General features: G+C 36.0%; 1 protein-coding gene across 1 annotated transcript in view; it reads left to right on the top strand.

The window, feature by feature from the left end:
• The window catches only part of LOC107562159 (serine/threonine-protein kinase 26-like), a 25059-nt gene extending 4054 nt beyond the window's left edge, over positions 1-21005 (top strand). Inside the window, exons 2-11 of the mRNA XM_016246744.1 lie at positions 5796-6026; positions 9769-9825; positions 9927-10035; positions 14260-14339; positions 14587-14772; positions 15604-15749; positions 17810-17903; positions 17996-18058; positions 18213-18349; positions 19443-21005. Coding sequence (XP_016102230.1) covers positions 5796-6026; positions 9769-9825; positions 9927-10035; positions 14260-14339; positions 14587-14772; positions 15604-15749; positions 17810-17903; positions 17996-18058; positions 18213-18349; positions 19443-19458 — 1119 coding nt within the window. The 3' untranslated portion in view covers positions 19459-21005. The remainder of the gene's footprint in view (positions 1-5795; positions 6027-9768; positions 9826-9926; positions 10036-14259; positions 14340-14586; positions 14773-15603; positions 15750-17809; positions 17904-17995; positions 18059-18212; positions 18350-19442) is intronic.
• The last annotated feature ends 3058 nt before the right edge of the window (positions 21006-24063 follow it).

Consider the following 24063-nt stretch of genomic DNA (forward strand, 5'->3'; position numbering starts at 1 on the left):
GGGATCCCTTCAGCTCGAGGAGCCCTCTCGAACACCACCCTCCGCGGATCGGTAGCCCCCCCGGGATCGCCAGATCGGTCGGCGCCGGACCGCGAATTTAACCACCCGTAACTCCCGAACCCCAGGGGCTATCGACGTGGGGGTGGTCTCATTCGAAAGAGGGCCTCGAGACGTATACTCGATTCGCCTTCGAGAGGGCTCCTCGAGCTGAATGGATGCCCCGAATTTGGTGCGGATTTGCCACGCCTTTACGGAGATTTGGCCGTTCAAAGTTTCAATGGTTTTCCATAGACTTAAGCTTTAAAGTGTTTCATCCAGGTCGCCAGTAGCAAACAATGGACAAACTAAGTAATTACACCATTTCAAGCATTTGTTATATGTTCTGTAAATGCATATCGGCGGCATATTCACCAATACCGTATCGGCGACAGGCTCATATCGGCCGATAATATCGGCTAATTAGTCATTAACGTACCAGTCTGTGCACAGCGGTTTATCAGAAGGACGCAGACGGTGGAGCAGGATATAGCTCATCACTTCTGCTCCACTGGATCTAAAGCACTTCAGAGATGCCCAAAGACCAGATACAATACTACTTTTTTCCCCCAGTCCAATTGGAAGGGAAATTTAACAATACGAGCCAAGTTCAATGTCTAAGTGAAATATTTTACCACAAAACCTGTCACTGCCCATTATCTGAATTTGCAAACAAGCAAAAATGTATCATGGTATTAGAATTTTGGTAGGGCGCAATTAGGGATGCAAATTTTGGCATTCTTTTAACCGATTAACCAGTTAAAAAGGTTAACCGACAATGATCAAACATGAGGTAAATGCAGTATTTGGGGTGGGAGATACAGTGGGGCAAAAAAGTATTTAGTCAGCCAATTGTGCAAGTTCTCCCACTTAAAAAGATGAGAGAGGCCTGTAATTTTCATCATAGGTATACCTCAACTATGAGAAACAAAATGAGAAAAAAAGACCTCTTACAGAAAACGTTTGACCTCTGTCATTGCCAACAAAGGGTATATAACAAAGTATTGAGATGAAATTTTGTTATTGACCAAATACTTATTTTCCACCATAATTTGCAAATAAATTCTTTAAAAATCCTACAATGTGATTTTCTGGATTTTTTTTTCTCATTTTGTCTCTCATAGTTGAGGTACACCTATGATGAAAATTACAGGCCTCTCTCATCTTTTTAAGTGGGAGAACTTGCACAATTGGTGGCTGACTAAATACTTTTTTGCCCCACTGTATAAGCAAAAGCCGTGTTTTCATATTCTTCAATATTTGGTTGAAAACAATATCACAATATGCACGTTTTTGTAAAAACTATAAAAAGTATTTACAGACCTACTATATCACAAATTTGATTATTTCTAAGTGGTCTTGATCATTAAAAGTCAAGTCACATTTATTTATATTGTGCTTTATACAATACAGATTGTTTCAAAGCAACTTCACATCAGTAAACAGATAAATAATAACGTAAACCACATTAATTATGAAACAACTTCAATTTTAGCTGTAAAGCCGTTCTACAGAAGACAATTGTGCCATTATTTAGCTCAAGTTCATTCAGTATTGATTCAGTTCAAGGATGACTGTCAATGTTAAGTTACTGTAAAGTTAGTCATTATTCAGCTCAAGTTGTTCTCATCTGATATCATCAGTGCAGTTGAATCGATAATATTACTGGATATTAAAGGTCTTTTAAACCCAAATTGCAAAGAAATCCACTTTATAAAGTAAATATTAAAAAGGTTGCATTAAGATCTGTCCACCTTGCGTTGGCCACACAAATGTTGGTGCTTGTTTTTTTTCTTTCTGTCTTAAGGCTACAGGTGTTTCTTCTTGTCTCCGCTGGTAAAACATGGTAGTAAGTGTATCCAATAACTGATTTAACAACATTAATTCTGATGCATTATTATTTTTGTGCAGTGTCAGATTTTTTTTACCTATCATTCACACATACAAATTTCTCAGCACATATGTACAGAACACACTTTGATATTCATACCAGTACAACTACACTATTATAATTACATCATTTCAATTCAGTTTGCCTTTTGAAAAGTGAGTATTTGCTCCTTGGGTGCTAAATAGTAAAAATGTAAAAACTGTACAAATTTGAAGGCTCACCAACAGAATGAAAGCCTATTAAATAATAATGCATTATTGTATTCCTAAATGGCACTGAAAAATATTTTAAGGGGTTTTTCTGGATTTTTTTTTCTCATTTTGTCTCTCATAGTTGAGGTACACCTATGATGAAAATTACAGGCCTCTCTCATCTTTTTAAGTGGGAGAACTTGCACAATTGGTGGCTGACTAAATACTTTTTTGCCCCACTGTATAAGCAAAAGCCGTGTTTTCATATTCTTCAATATTTGGTTGAAAACAATATCACAATATGCACGTTTTTGTAAAAACTATAAAAAGTATTTACAGACCTACTATATCACAAATTTGATTATTTCTAAGTGGTCTTGATCATTAAAAGTCAAGTCACATTTATTTATATTGTGCTTTATACAATACAGATTGTTTCAAAGCAACTTCACATCAGTAAACAGATAAATAATAACGTAAACCACATTAATTATGAAACAACTTCAATTTTAGCTGTAAAGCCGCTCTACAGAAGACAATTGTGCCATTATTTAGCTCAAGTTCATTCAGTATTGATTCAGTTCAAGGATGACTGTCAATGTTGCAGAGTTAGTCATTATTCAGCTCAAGTTGTTCTCATCTGATATCATCAGTGCAGTTGAATCGATAATATTACTGGATATTAAAGGTCTTTTAAACCCAAATTGCAAAGAAATCCACTTTATAAAGTAAATATTAAAAAGGTTGCATTAAGATCTGTCCACCTTGCGTTGGCCACACAAATGTTGGTGCTTGTTTTTTTTCTTTCTGTCTTAAGGCTACAGGTGTTTCTTCTTGTCTCCGCTGGTAAAACATGGTAGTAAGTGTATCCAATAACTGATTTAACAACATTAATTCTGATGCATTATTATTTTTGTGCAGTGTCAGATTTTTTTTACCTATCATTCACACATACAAATTTCTCAGCACATATGTACAGAACACACTTTGATATTCATACCAGTACAACTACACTATTATAATTACATCATTTCAATTCAGTTTGCCTTTTGAAAAGTGAGTATTTGCTCCTTGGGTGCTAAATAGTAAAAATGTAAAAACTGTACAAATTTGAAGGCTCACCAACAGAATGAAAGCCTATTAAATAATAATGCATTATTGTATTCCTAAATGGCACTGAAAAATATTTTAAGGGGTGTCTGTGTGGACAATTTTATCCTTAAGGTCCCGAGTGCAAATTTTTTTTTTTAAGATTTATGAAAGTAAAATATTTAAATAAAAAAACAACAACACTTTTTTGACATTTATGCTGTTTGAATTAACACAGCCGAAATGAGACACACACACACAAAGATTTCCCTAAGTATGCACAACGGTTAAAACAATTTTTATAGAAACTGTTAAGAGAAAGGTTTCCATCTTATGTAAGTGCACACCATTCAGATGACTCTTCACAACACACCATTTATTTATTTTAATATGCAAAATCTTAAGTTAACACTAAACAACTGAATGCATCTTTAAATGTACTGTTTTGTCTATTTAATCTATATGTTTGCCATTGTTATTTCTGTACAAAAAATTACATTGTTTTTTAGATGAGTTTGATAAGCTTTTTCATCACAAGTTCCATCACAAGTTTGACATTTCAAACACTGTTTCTTGTTTTGGATAGTTTTTCCCAATGCTCCAATGGCAAGCATATTTTCACTGCCTGAAATTTGCTCCCTATTCCGTATGATGTGTTCCAGATTCCATATATAAGTATACAAGTCACCAACTTCAGACAGTTTGATGGTGGGATTTATCATTTGGGGGGTAGGAAGGGAAGTGTTTGAAAACAGCCGTCTGTCGATAGTTTCATGTATCAAATGTATATTACATTCCAAATGGCAAAAATGATGCTTTCGTAGAGCATTCGAAAGAGAAAAACAGAAATACCAGTGAGTGAAACCTCACACTGTCAAGCAAAGTGCACGTTTCTCACAGCGCAAATCCTGTGCAGTGAAGACCGTTGTTGCCATTGCGTTTTGCTTCAACCATGAAACATTCTGCAAGTTTATATACATATTCGACGTTATGTGTGTAACTGGCAGCATGCAGAATATGGCTCTCTAGTGCATAAGTGCCCTTGCACATATGCAGAAAAACAGCTCAGAATCGTTGAAGAGAGAATCGTGATGCATTGGAGAATCGATCCCTCCCCAACTCCTGTAAATAACCGTATTTTGATTTCATGCAGACTTTTCATGTGGACTTTAAAGCTAATAAACAGACTAAACTCAACAACAAAACTTTAAATGTTTTAAAAGACTAACTGTAAAATAGCTTTTGTGCCTCTTATATTTTAATCAGTATTGCACACAATGAAATGACTGTATATGCAATAGGTAACTGATACCAGTTAAACAGCTGCATATATTGATTCGTAGAGCTCCCCTCCCAAAGGTTTCTTGGAATATTATTGATTAACCTGATGTGGCATTGGTATTCTCTCGGTTATAAACGCTTATGAACTGCTTGTCTTCGATCTTCATTGTTCCATTGAACCTTTTATACAACTGGAGGAATATAATCAAGCAACTCCGTGTGTTTTTGGAGCACTGAAACACATTGTTTATTGAAGGAAAGTGAGAGATCTTTTATGAAGTCTGTTTCTAACTTCAGAGTGTTGAATATGAGAGATTTGTCTATTTTTATTCTATAAAGTTGCATTCCAAATATGTCATTACAGCAAATTTACCTGAGATATATTGTTAACTACTATCCAATAGGGATGTAACAATTCACTCAACTCACGATTCGATTCACGATTTTTATTTTTACAAAATGAGATTTAAGACAAATTATAAATGTGTCCTTTTATTATTGCTTGGACAAAATGCTGCATGTTTCTTTGTGAAATTGAAATATAACACTATAATAATATACTAATAGTATTTTGCTGTTTTTGATTGCTTCTATTGTCCTCATTTGTAAGTTGCTTTGGATAAAAGCATTTGCTAAATAAAATGTAAATATAATGTAAATGTAAATTACAAAACTAAATTGAAATTTTAAAACAAGCCCCAAATCAAATAAATAACGCAAATAAAATACATCTCTTCATATAAACAAACTAAGGCATTGTCTGTGCTCTTTCCATTTAAAATTAAAGGCAACCAATGCATTTTAATCATGATCCAAGCAAAGATGCTGCATACATGCAACACGAGCAGGTTTTAATCTAAATTAATTGTATAATTTCGAAATTTGAAACAAAAACAGAATGGTTTGACTTCAGTTTTATGAAAATATAAAAAAAAAAATATCTGCATGAAACCGAAACAGCAGACGAGCTGAACGAGACGCAGGTTCACTCTCTGCCAGCAGGTGGCGCTTAAAGCATTTCCTTGGTTTCCGCTGTAAACAAAGCAGCGCTGTGCTTATGAACTTCAATATGCATTATACAGAAGCATGATGAAAAAAAAATACCATCTAAACTTTTCTAAAGACAGTAAGTTCCCCTCAGACATACATTCATATAAACTCCTACCCCTAAATGAATCACGATTTGTTTTGCATCTCAACCGATTTGAATCGTCACACATTTGAATCGATTTTCAACCGGCTTTAATCATTACATCCCTACTATCCAATCTAGTCAACTCTGACTCTGTGTAACTTTTGTATTCCAGAACAGCCGAACAGACCCTGAAGAGTTGTTCACTAAACTAGAACGGATCGGGAAGGGCTCGTTCGGTGAGGTGTTCAAAGGAATCGACCGCCGCACTCAGAACGTAGTGGCCATCAAGACCATCGATCTTGAGGAAGCAGAAGATGAAATCGAAGACATCCAACAGGAGATCACCGTACTCAGCCAGTGCGATAGTCCTCATGTCACCAAATACTATGGCTCTTACCTAAAGGTATGTATTGACATTGGCTGTTTCACACATTAGCTGTAGCACATGCTAGTAGTGTTGTCACAGTAGCAAAATTTCAGTAGTGGATGCCAATACCAGTAAAATTCGGTTCTCGGTAGTGCAAAAACTATTGGAACTCTTATCTGAGACTATTTTAAAAAAAATTTTTTTAAAGAATTAAGTGTTAATTATTAATGATGATAATAATTACAAGTAAATACTACATTACAACAGCATGTAGCCTTCAAATAGTTTTTTTTAAAAGTAAACATTGCTGTAAAAAAAATTTTTCTCGTCCGTTGATTTGATGATCACTATTTCAGTCATTGCCGTTTTTGATTCAGTTCAACATTTAAATACGGATGCTACTCCTAAACTACGAAGTGTGCAGCATTAAAAAAAACCTTTTATTCAAATTGTGAATGGGTCGTATACAGCTTGTTTCATAATCAGTTCAATTCAGTGCAAGCTTACAGAGTTCTACACTATTGCAAAAGCCATATATAGATACAGTCTTATATTATATCACGACAGCCTGCCGAAATTAGTTCAGTTTAACTTGACAAATATAATGTAATGATGATAATGCTATTTAAAAAACATTATTTAAGAAATATCACACAATTTTTCATTCAAGTATATAGTAAACCTCTGTTATAGCAAGTTGATAAATAATATAAATGCAATGTTTTGTTGTGAATTAATTATTGTAAATATAAATTAAAATATTTTCATACACTTTAAAAGATTTATCAAATGGTTAAAGTTTTATGAATTAATTCGATTACCACTAGTTTTTATTTTAGATTTGTATTGTATGAAATCATTAATCCAGAAAAAAAATCCACATCCAGAAGAATTGAATTTTCCTTCAGAAAAATTCTTTAGTTTCACAAAAATTGTAAAATACGATATTGAATTTGTTAATATTACCGTTCTATTAAAATCACTTGACAGGTAGGACCATAACCAAAAAGCATTGTTTAAGTATTGTGTATAATCTTCACTTCATATTTTTAATTAAAAAAGTGAATGAAATCTTCAGTATGTGTAGTACACCAAATATTCACAGAGACATGCAGAACATGTGGACTTCATTCAAATAGCAGTGTTTTTGCGCCTTAATATTCACAGACACTAGTCCATATCACCGTTGAAGGATAAGCTCTGTGCTTTGCCCAGATGTCACACCAGAACCAAAATGTAAGAATTTCACACATATTGGTATTGTTCTAGATAAGCACCGGTTCTCTGTTCCCAGCCCCAGGTTTTTTGAGGCATGAGTAGCCTAATATTATCATATCACCTTAATGCTGTGCATTGTGTGTAACACCAGCACATGTGCCGTACACATAGTTGCCTTTGGATGAAAATTAATACAAAAGATGGCTGAGGACATGTTTTAATGGGGAGTTCTGAAGCGGTTTGTAATTTGATTTAATGCCATTGGTGACTCATGGCCAAACCCTTTGTGCTATGTCACAATACCTGTATTTCTGGAAGGCTGCCAGACAGAACATACTCTCATAGATTTTGTCTGGCCACTTTGTGTGTCTGTGTGCATCGATGGTCAGTGTTTGTTCCAACAAATGATGAAAAGGCTGCATCATTAATTATAAGGTTAAAAAAAGAACAGGGGCCTTGTGTATAAAATGTGCAGATTTTATACTAAAGGTGTGCATATGGACATGAAGTAGATTTAGATTTTGCATACACCGTTTTCAGATTTATATTGTGTGTTGGAACCTGTGCGGAATTCCCTTTATAAATCCCTTTATAAATATGCATATGATTTCCATATCCGTAGTCCCATCCATGTGATACTACCACTTAAACAGAACAAGACACTTGGAAAATACGAGTTAACAAGCCCCTCAGTGTGTGTTATTATACTGTCTGTTGTTAAGCCAGAAAAAAAACAATTTTCGACTGTAAGCATCAAAACAATAGCCTATCATATTGCAACGCATTAAAGTAGTCAATACAGCACAGTTAAGAGGATGCCAACATTTACTAAACTGGGGACTGGCTTTGACTCTTGCTGCTGATTTGAATGGCGATGCATCCCGTTTTAAGTGTCCGTTGATGGCCTTTCATTTTTAACCAGAAATGTGCACGCTGCTTTTCTGATGTTCATTGAGGTTTTCCGCGTCTTTTTCCCACGTCACTTGAAATGTGGCTGTTTTGAATTGTTGTTAACAAAGGCACGTAAAAAAAACAGTCAGTCGTAGGACTATATTCTGTCATAAATCGAATACCATTCATTCCTGAACTTTCTATCATCCGTTACTGGAAATGCAATGTCTGGTACATATATTTTTTGTGTCGATCACTGCTATTTTGAGAGTGAATCCAGCATGAACATGCAGCTCTCTTTCCGAAACTTTGCAGCATGTATGTTTGAAAAACAAAAGTTATGAGATGATTCACGAGCATGCAAAACTGCACTTAATAAAAACTCCGGCACTTTCAGCGGTGAGTGAATTCTAAAACATTTCTGATTGGCCATTAACCAAACCCTCCTCCAATGTCGCCCATGGTTATACTATTATTGAATACTGGTAGTACTGTTAAAAATTCACTGGTAACATTAAAGATTGCACCATGTAAATACAGATTTAAATGGTAATTAAAACATGAAACAATAATACTAACCATCTGGAATTTTACTGTGGAACTTTTTTTTACTTTGGAATTTTTCATCATTTACTCGCCTGACAAAAACTTGTACAAAATACAAAAGATATCTGAAGGATGTTACAACAGAAGTTTTGTACATAATTATGAAAGTCATTTCGACCCAGTACATTAATGCCCTAAAAGGTACATAAAGGTTGAGTGAAAATCCTCTAAACTGGTGTATTTTAAGTCTTCTGAATTCACTCTCAAATCAAATATTATCATTTATCAACAATATACATACAGATACTTTGTCAAATGTCTTGTGACATGCGAGAGCCACTGAGGTTAGAGGTTAGCCAATGTTTCAGGCTTTGCTGATATAGTCTTATTTGGGTCACAATTGACTTTCATATAATATGGACAGAAACAACGGATAGATTATTCAAATATTTTCTTTTGTCTTTCACAGAAGAAAGAAAGCCATACAAGTTTAGAATTATTTGAGGGTGAAAGAATTTTCATTTTTGGGAGGGGTGAACTTAAACTTTGTTCATCAAATATTTCTATTTATATAATTTAAGTAGGCCTGCTACTAATAATTTTGATAGGTTAATTATTTCTTAGTTTAATTAAATGAATAAATAAATGTTTTCTTATGTATGTATTGGGGGGGGAAAACATATCTTGGCCAGTGGTCTCATCCAAATTGAAGGCTGTATACAAGAAAAAAGAAAAACTAAAGGCAGCATAAATATAGGCTATGCTATACATTGTGCGTGAGAAAGCTTTCAAGTAAACATACATTATAATAAAAAAAAAAGTTTAAAAGCAGAAACTGCTAAGAGGTTCATTGTTCTGCTGTTGCACTCTCATTCACTCCTCTGACATATGTCATAATCCCATTATAGTTACTTATCTCATAAAAATGTGATTATTCATCAAGTATCATGCTAGCCAGTGTTTCCTGTTTCAACAACAAACAAGTCTGACAAAAAGATTTATGAAACTCAAGCTCACTTTTGAATCTGACTCACTCGGCGTATCAGAGCTATTACACAATTGATATTTTTCAGTGCTCTCCTACCTCTGAGTTCATATCTAAATGTCTTGTTTTTTCCTTCAGGGTAGTAAACTATGGATCATAATGGAATATCTGGGCGGAGGTTCAGCTCTGGACCTGGTAAGTCCTTTGACTTTATCTGTGAGCCTCCACAGCTACAGAATGCGGCTGATCGTGTGCCCTACACCCTCAACCTGTTTTGTGTTTATGTGTGTGTGCAGCTGAGAGCCGGACCCTTTGACGAATACCAGATAGCCACCATGCTGAAGGAGATTTTGAAAGGTTTGGACTACCTGCACTCTGAGAAGAAAATCCACAGGGACATAAAAGGTGTGTACGCAGAGCATTTGTCTCCATGTGAGGAATATTTGTGTCTGCTTGGTTGAGTGGGTGTGACGACTTTGTTTTTCCACTGCCGTTTGTTTTTCCACTTGTGTGAACTATATGCAGGGTGAGGTAGATTCCTGCTGGTTGGTCTGCAAATAGCTGCACTGATTGGTGCTGTCTTCAATAGTTTTGTATTCTTAATATTATAATTTTTTTTTAATTTTAATTTTTTTAATTTTTTGGAAAGGAGTAGGGCTCAACCTTAAACTTGTCATTTTTAATGTTTTGAACAGTAGTGTATATTGTTACAAAAGATATCTACTTGGAAAAACCCTGAAAAAAGTGTCACAGGTTCCAAAAAAAATGTTAAGCAGCACAACTGTTTCCAACATTGATAATAAATCAGCATTAGTGGTCGACCGATATATCGGCTGATATTTGGCATTTTTTTAAATATCGGCATCGGCCGATAAGTTTTCCTGTTTGGCCGATGCATTCATTTTATTTTGACGGCGCTGATAGCGGCAGCGCATTCTCCCTCTCGTTCGCTGTCATCGTTAACAGTTCTGTCTAAAAACAAATATAAGTCTGTCTAATAATCAGATAGAACTGTTAAACAAAGGAATTAAAATGTATACAAAAAGTATTATAACGATTGCTTTTATATTATTAGTAATAGAAAGGCAAACATGATAATACTTTCTTGTTTGCCGTCAGCATTCAGCAAATACGCATTTACATCATTTAAACAAATCTTTGAATGTCTAATAAACATCTAATTTCAAAAACCTTGCAAAGATCCAGTTATGAGATCTTGTGAAGTGTGCATTTGTATCCTGCATGATCGCATGTTCTCTGCGTGACAGTCAATCCGTGCATATTGAATGTGGATGGGAGGAGAGTGATTTAAACTCGTGATTTTAAATTATGCTGCACTTTATGCATTTGCCCACTGCCATATTCACATCATTTTCACTGTGTGCTGTATGTAAAATGAGTGTTGCCTTGACTTTATTTGAAAAATGTTTAATGCACACAAACTTCCCAGAATACTGAGTGCCCTGTTAGTTAGTGTTTACTTCCTTTTTAATTATATTTTTATTAAATATTTATTTATGAAAAATACTTTGTCATCTGAAGTATAAGTATGTTTATTCCAAGATATCGGCATCGGCTGTCAAAAAACCAATATCGGTCGACCACTAATCAGCATAGAATGATTTCTGAAGATCATATGACGCTGTGGACTGGAGTCCTGATTTGCATCCCAGGAATAAATTACATTTTTAAAGTATATTAAAATAAACCCATTTATAATAACTTCACAATATTACTGTTTTTCAGTATTTTTGATCAAATAAATGTAGCCTTGATGAGCATACGAATCTTCTTTAAAAGTATATATATATAATATATCTTACTGATCTTCAACTTTTGAATGGCAGTGTATATTTTATTGTAACTTATAGTGTTAGTAGGTTCTTAAAGAGTGTAAACACCCTTAAAAGTAGGGCTGCAAGATCATGATAAATTGACCAATCACGATTATTTTGCTCACATATATTCATGATGATTAAACACAATTGTCTATTTTAGATTTATGTATTTATTTATTTACTTTTTACATTTCATCAGAATTATTGCACTTTCACATAAACAAATCAAGAGAACGTCATTTCATGGTTTGCGTGACTTGCAGATTTATTTGCAGCAAACAGCGCAAATGGCCATGTGAAAGTAAACGGACTGGCTGTATTATACTTTAATTTGAGCTGAATATCTTAGAGATCACTGAACTCCAGCTTACCTGTTTGCCAGTTGTAATTTCTTTATCCATTTGACCCAAAACTACTATGTATAATTAAATTGTATATAAAATTATTTTATTTCGTGTCATATTTGTGCTTTTTTTTTAATGAATTTATGTAAAATTAGTTTTGAACAAAAGCTATTCGTTATGTTGGTGTATTTGTTATGAAAAAAATGTCGTTATCAAGAATAGCTTTGTTATAAAGTTGATTTTAAATTTCTTTATAGAAAATTGAGAAAAAATAAATTTTAATAAAAATAATTCTTGATAATATCTTTAAAATGAGAGAAATAATTTAGGCTATTTTACTTCAGCTATTTGACTGCAGAAAAAAACGAATAGTCCAAAACCATTTAACTTGCAATGTTAACTTATTAAATAAAATAAACACAAGAAAAAAAATCACAGCAAGATGTCTAGCTAATCAAGAAAAATATTTGACAAAATTACAAAATGAACCTTTAATAACGTTTTACAGTGAACAGCACAGGCGCATATACAATCGCTGGCGTCAGTCGCAAATATTAAACCTGTTTTAAAATTCTGTTTTTGAATTCTAAGATTATAATCTTTAGACGCCACATGCTATGCGATTTTTCTGCCGACTGCAAACAGCGACTGAGCCCTACTGGAACAGACCCGGTCTGACTGGGCATGATCCGTCTCAAGACCAAATTACATTCATAATCGGCATGACAGTCGTGTAGTGTGTTCTCGCCTTTAAAGGGGACATGAAGTGCCCTTTTTTATTATTTTGTACGGTTCTCTGAGGTCCACTTATAATGTTATCAAGATTTTTTACATCAAAGACATCATAATCTAGAAGTAATAGACTCTTTTCTGTCCTGTTTTGACCCCCTCATCAGAACGCTCTGAACGTATCTGTTTGAACGGATTTTAGACTCTGAAGTAAACGCACACTGCTATAATTGGCTAACGTTTGGCTAACAGTGATGTAGAATCGGTGGGCGGGGTTTAACAGGCAGTGATGTAGAATCGGTGTAGATGCAAGCGTTGATCTGCGGCGGAGGCGGTGTTTAGCCACACTATTACATCATAAAGTGACACATTCCACAACCTGTCGTTTTGGCAGACTGGCTTCAATATAAGCTGTTTTTAGATTAACGAGAAAGTTACAGGATGTTTTGTAGTACAATGACCTCTTATGTCAAAATAACAAGGTCATTTTGGGTTTCTCAGTTCATGACCCCTTTAAACATCTAAAATGATTTTTAGTTGTATGTTTTCTGAGAGGCGTACCTTTTTCTCTTCTCGCTTTTTGACGTCTGCTGCTTCCCCTCAGCACAAGTTCGGTATAGTTGTAAAACGCAGCATCCAGCTTTGTGAATATTCAAAGAGAATTCTCAATGGCAAGAGTCTGAACCAGTGAAATGTGATGTTCAAAACCATGCTGATGCGCATAAAGACCCATCTCTCAGATGGATACATTCATATAAACCCCCAATTCAGCATTTTTATGATTTTCTAACAATATTTTGCACGTTGTGAACAGTGTGTTTGCTCTGCCTGCTACAGTATTTTTCCTCTTTATGTCCGTCTTCAGCGTCTCTGGCCTCTGTTAACAGCCTTTTACACACTTCGTAATGTTTTTCTCACAAATGACATTTTGGAAAATAATTGCAATGTCAAAATAACAAGGTCATTTTGGGTTTCTCAGTTCATGACCCCTTTAAACATCTAAAATGATTTTTAGTTGTATGTTTTCTGAGAGGCGTACCTTTTTTTTCTTCTCGCTTTTTGACGTCTGCTGCTTCCCCTCAGCACAAGTTCGGTATAGTTGTAAAACGCAGCATCCAGCTTTGTGAATATTCATAGAGAATTCTCAATGGCAAGAGTCTGAACCAGTGAAATGTGATGTTCAAAACCATGCTGATGCGCATAAAGACCCATCTCTCAGATGGATACATTCATATAAACCCCCAATTCAGCATTTTTATGATTTTCTAACAATATTTTGCACGTTGTGAACAGTGTGTTTGCTCTGCCTGCTACAGTATTTTTCCTCTTTATGTCCGTCTTCAGCGTCTCTGGCCTCTGTTAACAGCCTTTTACACACTTCGTAATGTTTTTCTCACAAATGACATTTTGGAAAATAATTGCAGTGCAGTTTGTGTGCAAGCCCGGAACAGAGTTTGGTTGAAATAAAACAACAAATGGCCAGTTGACCAGTGCATCTGTACTCCATTGTATAAATTAAATATAGTTGTTGTTATAATTAAAAAACAAACAATCCTGCACATCTGAATTACAATTTTGCATAAATCTGTGAAGTTGTGAATGCTTATATTTGCCAGTAATTTACCCTTGAGTGGTGTGATATTGTGCTTTGTGGGATGAGCAAATGTTTAGTAGAGTACAGATGCACAGCATGTGATTTTGTGTGTTGCATTTAAAAGATCAGCCTGAATTTACACCGAATCTGCCAATCACCGATCACAAGATCATCAGCCAACAAAGATTAGAGGCTGATCGATCAGTGGATAACAGGATTTAAATTTTTGAGGGAACTATCCCTTTAAACGTCGCTGTTTCTGTCAATGTTTTCGGCCCTTCAAAACTATTTTGGCTGAAACTGAAAATTGCTGTTTTTTCAGAAAATTTTGGTTGCTGAAATTTCACAAAACTAAACAAATGCCTTGCTCTTTTTGGTTTATTCTCAAAATAATTGTATCATGGCAAGCTCAAAATGTGTTCCGCTTTGTGAAGTTTTGTTTTGCTCTCAGGCTGATATTTGGTCTCTTGGGATCACTGCCATTGAGTTGGCCAAGGGCGAGCCCCCGAACTCAGACATGCACCCCATGAGAGTGCTCTTCCACATCCCCAAGAACACACCACCCACCCTCAACGGAGACTTCTCCAAGACTTTCAGAGAGTTTGTGGACTCCTGTCTCAACAAAGACCCTGTATTTGTAAGCACCGTTTGCAAGCATTCCTTTCTCATATATGTGTGTTACACTTATACTGAAGTTGTCACAAAAGCTTCGATATATGAGGACAAAAAGGGCCCTGTATTGAGCTTATTAATATAGTTATGCAGTATCACACAAGCAAGTGTACTGTTTTTCCAGAATATTGTCAATATTGTGTATTTTTGCTCTGTCGCCATTGAAAATGGTTCTAAACGAAGCCATAACTGAACCATTATGCATCTCTGATCAACATGCAGTGTTGGATCAACGATTCAGTGAATCATTCTTTAAGACATTCACTTGTTTCGTTCCTGAGTGTATCATTGCATTTAAAAAAAAAAAGCATTATTTATACAATTGTAATTGCTATATACATCTAAATCAATTTTGTTGATACTGATTTCATTCAATTGGTAACAGCCTATAGTGTATTATTCTGATTGAATTTGATTTAATGTAAGAATATGTATGCTTTGAATAGGGAAAGACCGAATGCTTCTATTTAGGTAAAATGCCCATGGAAATAAATTTAAGGTGGAAAATGTATATTATAATGTGCATTAAGTGTAGTTTGCATTCTCTGTGTGAACGGCACCTGCAGAGCTCGATTGGTATAATACTGCCAGTGAGTGCCACATCTGAGCCGCTCTGGTTGTTCCACAAGTGACTTTCACATGTAAGAGTATTTAGTACTGTGCCGTTCTGAAAAGTATTTTGAAGCGTGGGTACCACAATACTACTGGTGCACCGCTATACTGTGCAGCACTAACATGTACTGATGTGTTTGAAAAGTGATAAAGGTAATAAAGTGTCACCATTTAATTTTCTCAGAGGCCAACAGCAAAGGAACTCCTGAAGCACAAATTCATCGTTAAATATGCCAAGAAGACATCCTACCTCGCCGAGCTCATTGACCGACTGAAGCGCTGGAAAGCCGAGGGTCACAGCGATGGAGAATCGAGTTCTGACTCTGACTCGTAAGCATGCGGCGAACACAAATGCATTTACCCTAAATTATCATTAACAGAGGCTTGAGTTGACAAATCAGTATACATTTCAGGAGAAACCCTTCCATTGCACCTGTTTGCTTTTCTGGAAACAAAACACATACTGCTTTCTAAAAAAGTGTTTGAACAGGAATTCTGTCCCTAACCAGCTTGAGTTAACATGTAAAGGGCTAATTCACATCAATTTTACTGTGGAATACAAAAGGTAGATGTTGAAGAATGTTAAAGGGGTCATATGATGCGAAGTTTTCCTTTCTCTTTGGAGTGTTACAAGCTGTTCGTGAATAGATAAGATCCCTAAAGTTGCAAAGACTTAAGTCTCAAACCCAAAGAGATATTCTTTATAAAAGTTAAGACTCGTCCACGCCCTCTTAAAACGCCTCATTTAAACATGCCCCCACATATCTACGTCACTGTGTGGGAAGATTTGCATAACGCCGCCCAAATGTTCACGCAAAGAAAGAAGCCGTAACTTTGATTCTCGCTGTAGTGAAAGCGAAACTACTTTGTTTGGTCTTCCAAAAGAGGACACGACTAGAAATCATTTGTTAAGTTGTATTTACAGCACTGTTCCAGAACAGTTCAACCCAAATATTCGTGTGTGTGCAATGCATTTTATGGAGGACTGTTTCCTGAGCCTACAATGCCGGCTGTTCTGACTCACAACCTATAAGTATGTTTTTATATTTAAAGAATTTGCCACTGACGATTCAAACACGAGTTTGAGCAGTGTAGATTAGCGCTTGTTGTTTGTCATTTCTCCGATCACAAATGCAGACATGGTTTTATGTTTATGCAGCGCGATGCAACGCGTAAAAAGACAGTATAAGTCATTATAATCCGTAATTATGTCCCCACTGGATGCAACAAGTTCCTCGTTTGTAATGGTTTTTTTTGTTTTTGTCTCGTCGCTCTGGGACAGCATCACATTATGGTGAGGGGCGTAACATTTCCGTCACACGCTTGAGGTATTCGGCCAATCACAACACACTGGATAGCTGGCCAATCAGAGCACACCTCGCTTTTCAGAACGAGGAGCTTTGTAAAAATCGACGCGTTTCAGAAAGGCAGAGCATAGAGGAGAAACAATAATGTACAGTATGTGGAAAATAATGTGTTTTTTTTAACCTGAACCGCATAAAGACATTGCATTACATCAAATACACAAAATAATGTTATGTAATCATAGGACCCCTTTAATGCAGCTGTTATCATACAGTGAAAGCATACAGTGACCAAGATCTGTCAAGTTTCCAAGTCAGTGCAGCCCACATGACAGTCTGAAATTTAAGTCTGTTCTTGGCTGAAAATGTTCCCCTCTGCAATTAACACTTCAGAAAACAAATTAGCTTCCCCCCCCCCCCACTTAAATTCTTCCAATATTCAACTTGTATTTGAATTCTGAAGAGTGAAGAATATTTCAGTTAGGGGAAAAATCACTGAACACCAGTTTTTTTTAAAACAACAGTCCACAAGAGGGCGCAATGAATAAATCCAAGCCAAACAGCACCATGTTATGTTGTTTATTTCAGAGAACAAATCTGGCTGTTAACAGAAATTTATTTTGTTTTCAATTAAACTGCATATGTTCTCCGGATCATTCCAGTCATTTTAGACAGTTTTTTTCACACTTGATACCTTCACGGTTTTTATTAAATAATATTTTTAGATTTTTTTTTTTGTTTTGTTTATAAATTTTGGGGGGGATTTAGTGATACTATGCAATATGTATACAATTTTTATGAGCTATTTTTTTCATATTTCCCATTTATTTCCTATGTCTGTCATTTTTGACCGCGAAGGTACCAAGTGTTACTTTTTATTATTCGACCCTTTAACATATCCGAATCATGTCCACAATTTTTCAATGAAGGGAAAAATTGTAAAACATTTTTCGGTGAAAAGTGACCGAAGAGGCCCAGAGGGTTAAAAGTCTTTCTCTTTCTTTCTGATATGTATTTTAAACTGATCAAACTACACGTACACAGCGAGTTGAAAATCTCAGTGGATTCTTCATGTGTGCCTAACAGGGAGTCCAGCAGTAAGGACAATGAGTCGTCTCCTGAGTGGTCCTTCACCACTGTCCGTAAGAAGAAGCCGGAAAAGAAGCAGCCCAATGGAATGGTGAGTTCTGAATGATGATTTGGATATTCAATGATGAAATTCTGTACCTGATTATTGAGAACAAGTTTGTGTTTCTGATCTCCTTCCTTCAGGATGAAGAACTGCAGAAGAAGTCAGGCAGTTTAACCACCGTCATGGCTCCTGTTTTTTCAGAGGTAGGGGAGCTAGTCTTCTCATATGCTCCTGTTTGGGGAGCTGAACAGAAATTAAAATGCCATTCAGAATTTGACCGGAAATCAGTCTAGTTATGTAGCCGCAAAAACAAAAGTGGGATTGACTGTGTATCAGAACGTGAGCTTTTTGTTGTAGCTGAAATCGCAGCACAGAGACGATGACGTGACGAGAGGAGTTCTCGAGCAGCTGGAGAAGAGCCTGCATGTGGCTGAGGACATCTGTCCTGGGGTCACAGACAGGATGATCACTCATATCCTGGAGAGGGTGCAGAGGTCAGACGCACTACATACATGTTTCTGATGACAGGCAAAGGCTTTAATTTAAGATTTATAATTTAATTTAGTTTCTTCATCAAATTTAGAGAAATGTAGCATTGCATCGCTGTCTCAGCAATGGATGCTCTGCAGTGAATGGGTGCCATCAGAATGAGAGTCCAAACAGCTGATAAAAACATCACAATAATCCACAAGTAACCCACACCACTCCAGTCCATCAGTTATCATCTCGAGGAGCCAAAAGCTGCGTGTTTGTAAGAAACTAATCCATCGAGTCTGAACTTTTTACCGTTGTTTCTGTCCAAAATACGAGTCCTCTATCCATAACAATGCTTCCTCCAGTGGAAAAGGTCATGTCATTTGAATCGGGAGAGAAATCTGCACAGATCAAGCACGGTTTAACACTTCTAAACAAATGAGTGGATTTTGATGTGAGAGACAACAGGGGATGGACCTTTTCACCGGAGGAAGAGTCATTATGGATTATTTAGGCCAGAAGCAACTGTCTGAATTTGAAGATGTCTTAATGAATTTGTTTCTTACAAACACGTAGCTTTTGGCTGCACAAGATGTTAACTGATGGACTGGATTATTTTTTTTATCAGCTTTTTGGACACTCATTCTGACGGCACCCATTCACTGCAGAGGATCCTTTGCTGAGCAAGTGATGCAATCCTATTCCTATTGAAGTTACAAAAGTGATTCACTTAAGATTTTATCTCTTTTATTGTTTGATTAACATTAATGACACCGAAAGCAGCCGGTTAATTAGGCTGCTGTCACTTTAAGACCGAATGCACAGATCTAATATACTGATACACATGTGTTTTCTTTCGCAACTGTTTGTGTTCAATTGAGACACAAACGACTGTGTTTATAGACGGGCATTTTGATACATAAGTGTGTGTGTGTGTATAAGACCGTTCAAGCCCAATAAGGCGCCAGTTCAGAGCTCAGTCTGGTACTCACACGGTATGTGAGATGCGGCTTTGTCTGCCACCTGCTTGACTGATGAACAATGCTGATGATTTCAGCATCAGGTATCTGTGTCGTTCATGATCAGATCTTTCTCCTCATCTTTCCTCTGTAGGTTCTCTATGAGTTAGTGCTACATTGGGTCGCTGGGAACACACCACCCTTCTGCTGTCAGGCCTGATGACTGCACCTTAACACACTCACACATGTACAGAGACGGGAGGGACGCGGGGGCGCGCACATACTATCTTATCATAACCAAAAGGAATTCTTTTTTTTTTTTTGTCCCAAAGAATGGAAATATATATAAATATAGTGTGTGTTCAACTGTATTTATACAATTTTGCCACATGCTTTTATATTAGTCTTCTGCTGGTGCCCAAGGATGTGTGTTACTGTTATTTTATTCCACATTTTACTTTGAAAGTCACAAAATATCCTTACCGGTTAAGTACATCTGCTCTAGAGAGCATTAGGAAAATCTTTTGATTCACGTATATTTATATGTATTTGATGTCCCAATCCATTACTTTATTTTAAACTATGATCAATAATATATACGTTTGTGAGATTAACAGTGTCTTTTTGTTCGTCTTGGTTTGGGATTTCTTTGTTTCTCTCGACACACTGTTAACTGTAGCATTACAGAACTGCTGTATGGGATTACATGCATATCATATCAGTCGAAATGAATAGAAATACCTCATTTAAGCAATCAAAAAAAGAAAGACAGCTGGTTAATAAAGATCGATAAAATTTAAACTGCTTGGAAAATGAGAGGAATTTTGCTGTGCAAAAGCTACCTCCACTTCTGGCCCATTACAATAGGAAATTTAATTTTTATTCTTTTTTTTTAAAATTTTTTTTTTATTGGCACGGTAATTAAATTTCTAGACCTTTGTGTTTGCCCTTGATTTCTCAGCAACGCCCTCTTTTTACAGTCTTGTTTTTGAGTTAATATTTTTATACAAGAGTAGAATTATACTGTATTTTTGAAGGAAATATGCACTTGCGCACACTTTGTACGGGGTGGGCCTGTTTTGTGTTGTAATTTCAGGGCTCTCTTGCTCCAAAGACATTCCACTTTGAGTAGATCTCAAGGCAGCCTGCTTCTGTAACCAATGGGGGAATTTCTACACGCAAACTGATGCATTTAAGCTACCCGAAATGACAGCAAGTGATTCGAGTCCATACTAGGCAGCCGTATAGAATTCAAGCTCAATGCAAACTCCCTGTGATGAGGGATTTCTTTTCTTTTTTGCCAAGAGGGTGCCATTGCTGGTGCGGTGGTCATATGTCATATTTGCTCCAGTTGGCTTGGAGAGACTGTGCCAACGTTGCATCCCATTGTGCCTAAAGCTCACCTTTTTAATGTATATGATGTTATTGTCTTCTCAAACCGCTTTAAAACGAAGTTTCACACATGTTGCCAGACTGCTGGAAGATTTTAGAGCAATAAAGGTGTTTAGTGGATTTGTATATTTCTTTATAGCAATGTAGATGCAGAAGCTAGGTTTTGTACATTTCTTCACCAGAGCTTTTGTAAATTTAAGACGCCAGACAGAAATCTTTCTAGGTTGTATCATATAGATGCTGTTCTCTTCATTTTTGGACTGTAACTGTTACAGATACATTTTTGTTTGGTGTGGCAAATAAAGATTTAAGTTATGTCATTTCAGTGTGACTATTTTGTTTTTAAACCGCTTGATAAAGGTCCAGACTTATTGCACGTTTTAGTAGGCCGTTCACTCAGAACGCATCTTTGCATCTAAAAACATGAGATGCAGTACTCGGGAGTGTTTTTTTTTTTTTTTTTTAAAGAAAAGGCCAGCACAAAACGCGAGGGTCTCGACACACTTTTGAGACGTGATGCAATAACAAAAATAACAATAACGCACTTCTACACTATTAATGCACTATGTACTCAATCATGTTGTGTATGTGATTAAAGCTGCGACAGTTGAGTGCATTAAAGTTGAAATTCTTTAAACTTGACATGGCATCTTAAAAACGCACGACTTAAAAAGACACGAGCGCAACGGTCATACATGTTCATCTAGTGCAAGGGTGTCAAACTCGATTCCTGGAGGACCGGAGCTCTGCAGAGTTTTGTTCCAACCCTGCTCCAACACGCATACCATGTAGTTTTCATATAAGCCTGAAGGACTTGATTAGCTGGATCAGGTGTGTTTAATTAGGGTTAAAGCTAAACTCTGCAGGGCTCCGGCCCTCCAGGAATTGAGTTTGACAGCCCTGGTCTAGTGCATGCTTACATAGAAAAACAATGGAAAAGTAGCGCATTGGAAAAAACGCATTCTGTGTGAACGGCCCCTTGTTGACATTATGAAAAAAAACAATTAAATCACACAGTATGTTCAATATAGGCTACCCATGTTTTTATGCTGCAAACACGCAGAGTTGTAACTGGTGGATCGACAAGAAGATAATGCATTATAAAGATCTAAACCATTAAGACAGTAAAATATATTTAATTTAATTCTTGATAATTGTTTAAATTAATATAATAATTGATACTTTTATCATCATCTTATAAGACTTTTTTGTGTCTGAACTGTAAATCAGTCATTTTACAGTTTAATATGTTACCAGACATTGCCCTCCCCCACTCATATGGTATCAATTTTATTTGTGCAGGTCTTAAGAAGTCTTAAATTTGAGCTTAAAAATCCTGCAGATACCCTGTTCATGGTTGTGGTCTTTCTAGCAAACATACAGTTGCGCTACAGGACATACATCTCCGAAGAACTGACATTTTGTGTATTTTTCATAATTAAATCAGCACAATGGTGGACTTAACCCTATAAAGACTACTGTATCACATTTGATACGCAAATTTCTAAGGCCTCTCAATGATCAAAACTTTGCTGATAATCCTGCTGTTCACAGTCTTCTACCTGCCTTCTGTCATTTGATTGATAGTTTAGACGACTTGGCAAATAAAAGACCTTTTAGTATAATTATACAAATATCCATCTTCAGCTCGTGCTTCATGTGTCTTTTTGCTGTGATATCTTTACTGATTTTTATAAAGTAAACATAAGAATAACTTTGATATTGTTAGTAATATTTCAAGATGATAAACCGCTTGATAAAGGTCCAGACTTATTGCACGTTTTAGTAGGCCGTTCACTCAGAACGCATCTTTGCATCTAAAAACATGAGATGCAGTACTCGGGAGTGTTTTTTTTTTTTTTTTTTAAAGAAAAGGCCAGCACAAAACGCGAGGGTCTCGACACACTTTTGAGACGTGATGCAATAACAAAAATAACAATAACGCACTTCTACACTATTAATGCACTATGTACTCAATCATGTTGTGTATGTGATTAAAGCTGCGACAGTTGAGTGCATTAAAGTTGAAATTCTTTAAACTTGACATGGCATCTTAAAAACGCACGACTTAAAAAGACACGAGCGCAACGGTCATACATGTTCATCTAGTGCAAGGGTGTCAAACTCGATTCCTGGAGGACCGGAGCTCTGCAGAGTTTTGTTCCAACCCTGCTCCAACACGCATACCATGTAGTTTTCATATAAGCCTGAAGGACTTGATTAGCTGGATCAGGTGTGTTTAATTAGGGTTAAAGCTAAACTCTGCAGGGCTCCGGCCCTCCAGGAATTGAGTTTGACAGCCCTGGTCTAGTGCATGCTTACATAGAAAAACAATGGAAAAGTAGCGCATTGGAAAAAACGCATTCTGTGTGAACGGCCCCTTGTTGACATTATGAAAAAAAACAATTAAATCACACAGTATGTTCAATATAGGCTACCCATGTTTTTATGCTGCAAACACGCAGAGTTGTAACTGGTGGATCGACAAGAAGATAATGCATTATAAAGATCTAAACCATTAAGACAGTAAAATATATTTAATTTAATTCTTGATAATTGTTTAAATTAATATAATAATTGATACTTTTATCATCATCTTATAAGACTTTTTTGTGTCTGAACTGTAAATCAGTCATTTTACAGTTTAATATGTTACCAGACATTGCCCTCCCCCACTCATATGGTATCAATTTTATTTGTGCAGGTCTTAAGAAGTCTTAAATTTGAGCTTAAAAATCCTGCAGATACCCTGTTCATGGTTGTGGTCTTTCTAGCAAACATACAGTTGCGCTACAGGACATACATCTCCGAAGAACTGACATTTTGTGTATTTTTCATAATTAAATCAGCACAATGGTGGACTTAACCCTATAAAGACTACTGTATCACATTTGATACGCAAATTTCTAAGGCCTCTCAATGATCAAAACTTTGCTGATAATCCTGCTGTTCACAGTCTTCTACCTGCCTTCTGTCATTTGATTGATAGTTTAGACGACTTGGCAAATAAAAGACCTTTTAGTATAATTATACAAATATCCATCTTCAGCTCGTGCTTCATGTGTCTTTTTGCTGTGATATCTTTACTGATTTTTATAAAGTAAACATAAGAATAACTTTGATATTGTTAGTAATATTTCAAGATGAACACTTACTGGACTGAAGCAGCTTTGCTTTACTTGATTATCCAGACATCTTTTTTTTTAGAGAAATCAGTGAGTCTCAAATATGATCATCAGGCTTTTGAGGAACGTTTATTTTTTTGTTCATCTCTCAATCATCATTGGATTGTATTGCATTATATGTTTTGATCATCAAACTAACCATTAAATATCATCTTACTAAGACCTGTTATTGGAGATATAGAGTGACAGCTGATATTT

The sequence above is a fragment of the Sinocyclocheilus grahami genome, unplaced genomic scaffold (genome assembly GCF_001515645.1).
Source record: "Sinocyclocheilus grahami isolate Dianchi unplaced genomic scaffold, SAMN03320097.WGS_v1.1 scaffold810.1, whole genome shotgun sequence".
NCBI lineage: Eukaryota > Metazoa > Chordata > Actinopteri > Cypriniformes > Cyprinidae > Sinocyclocheilus > Sinocyclocheilus grahami.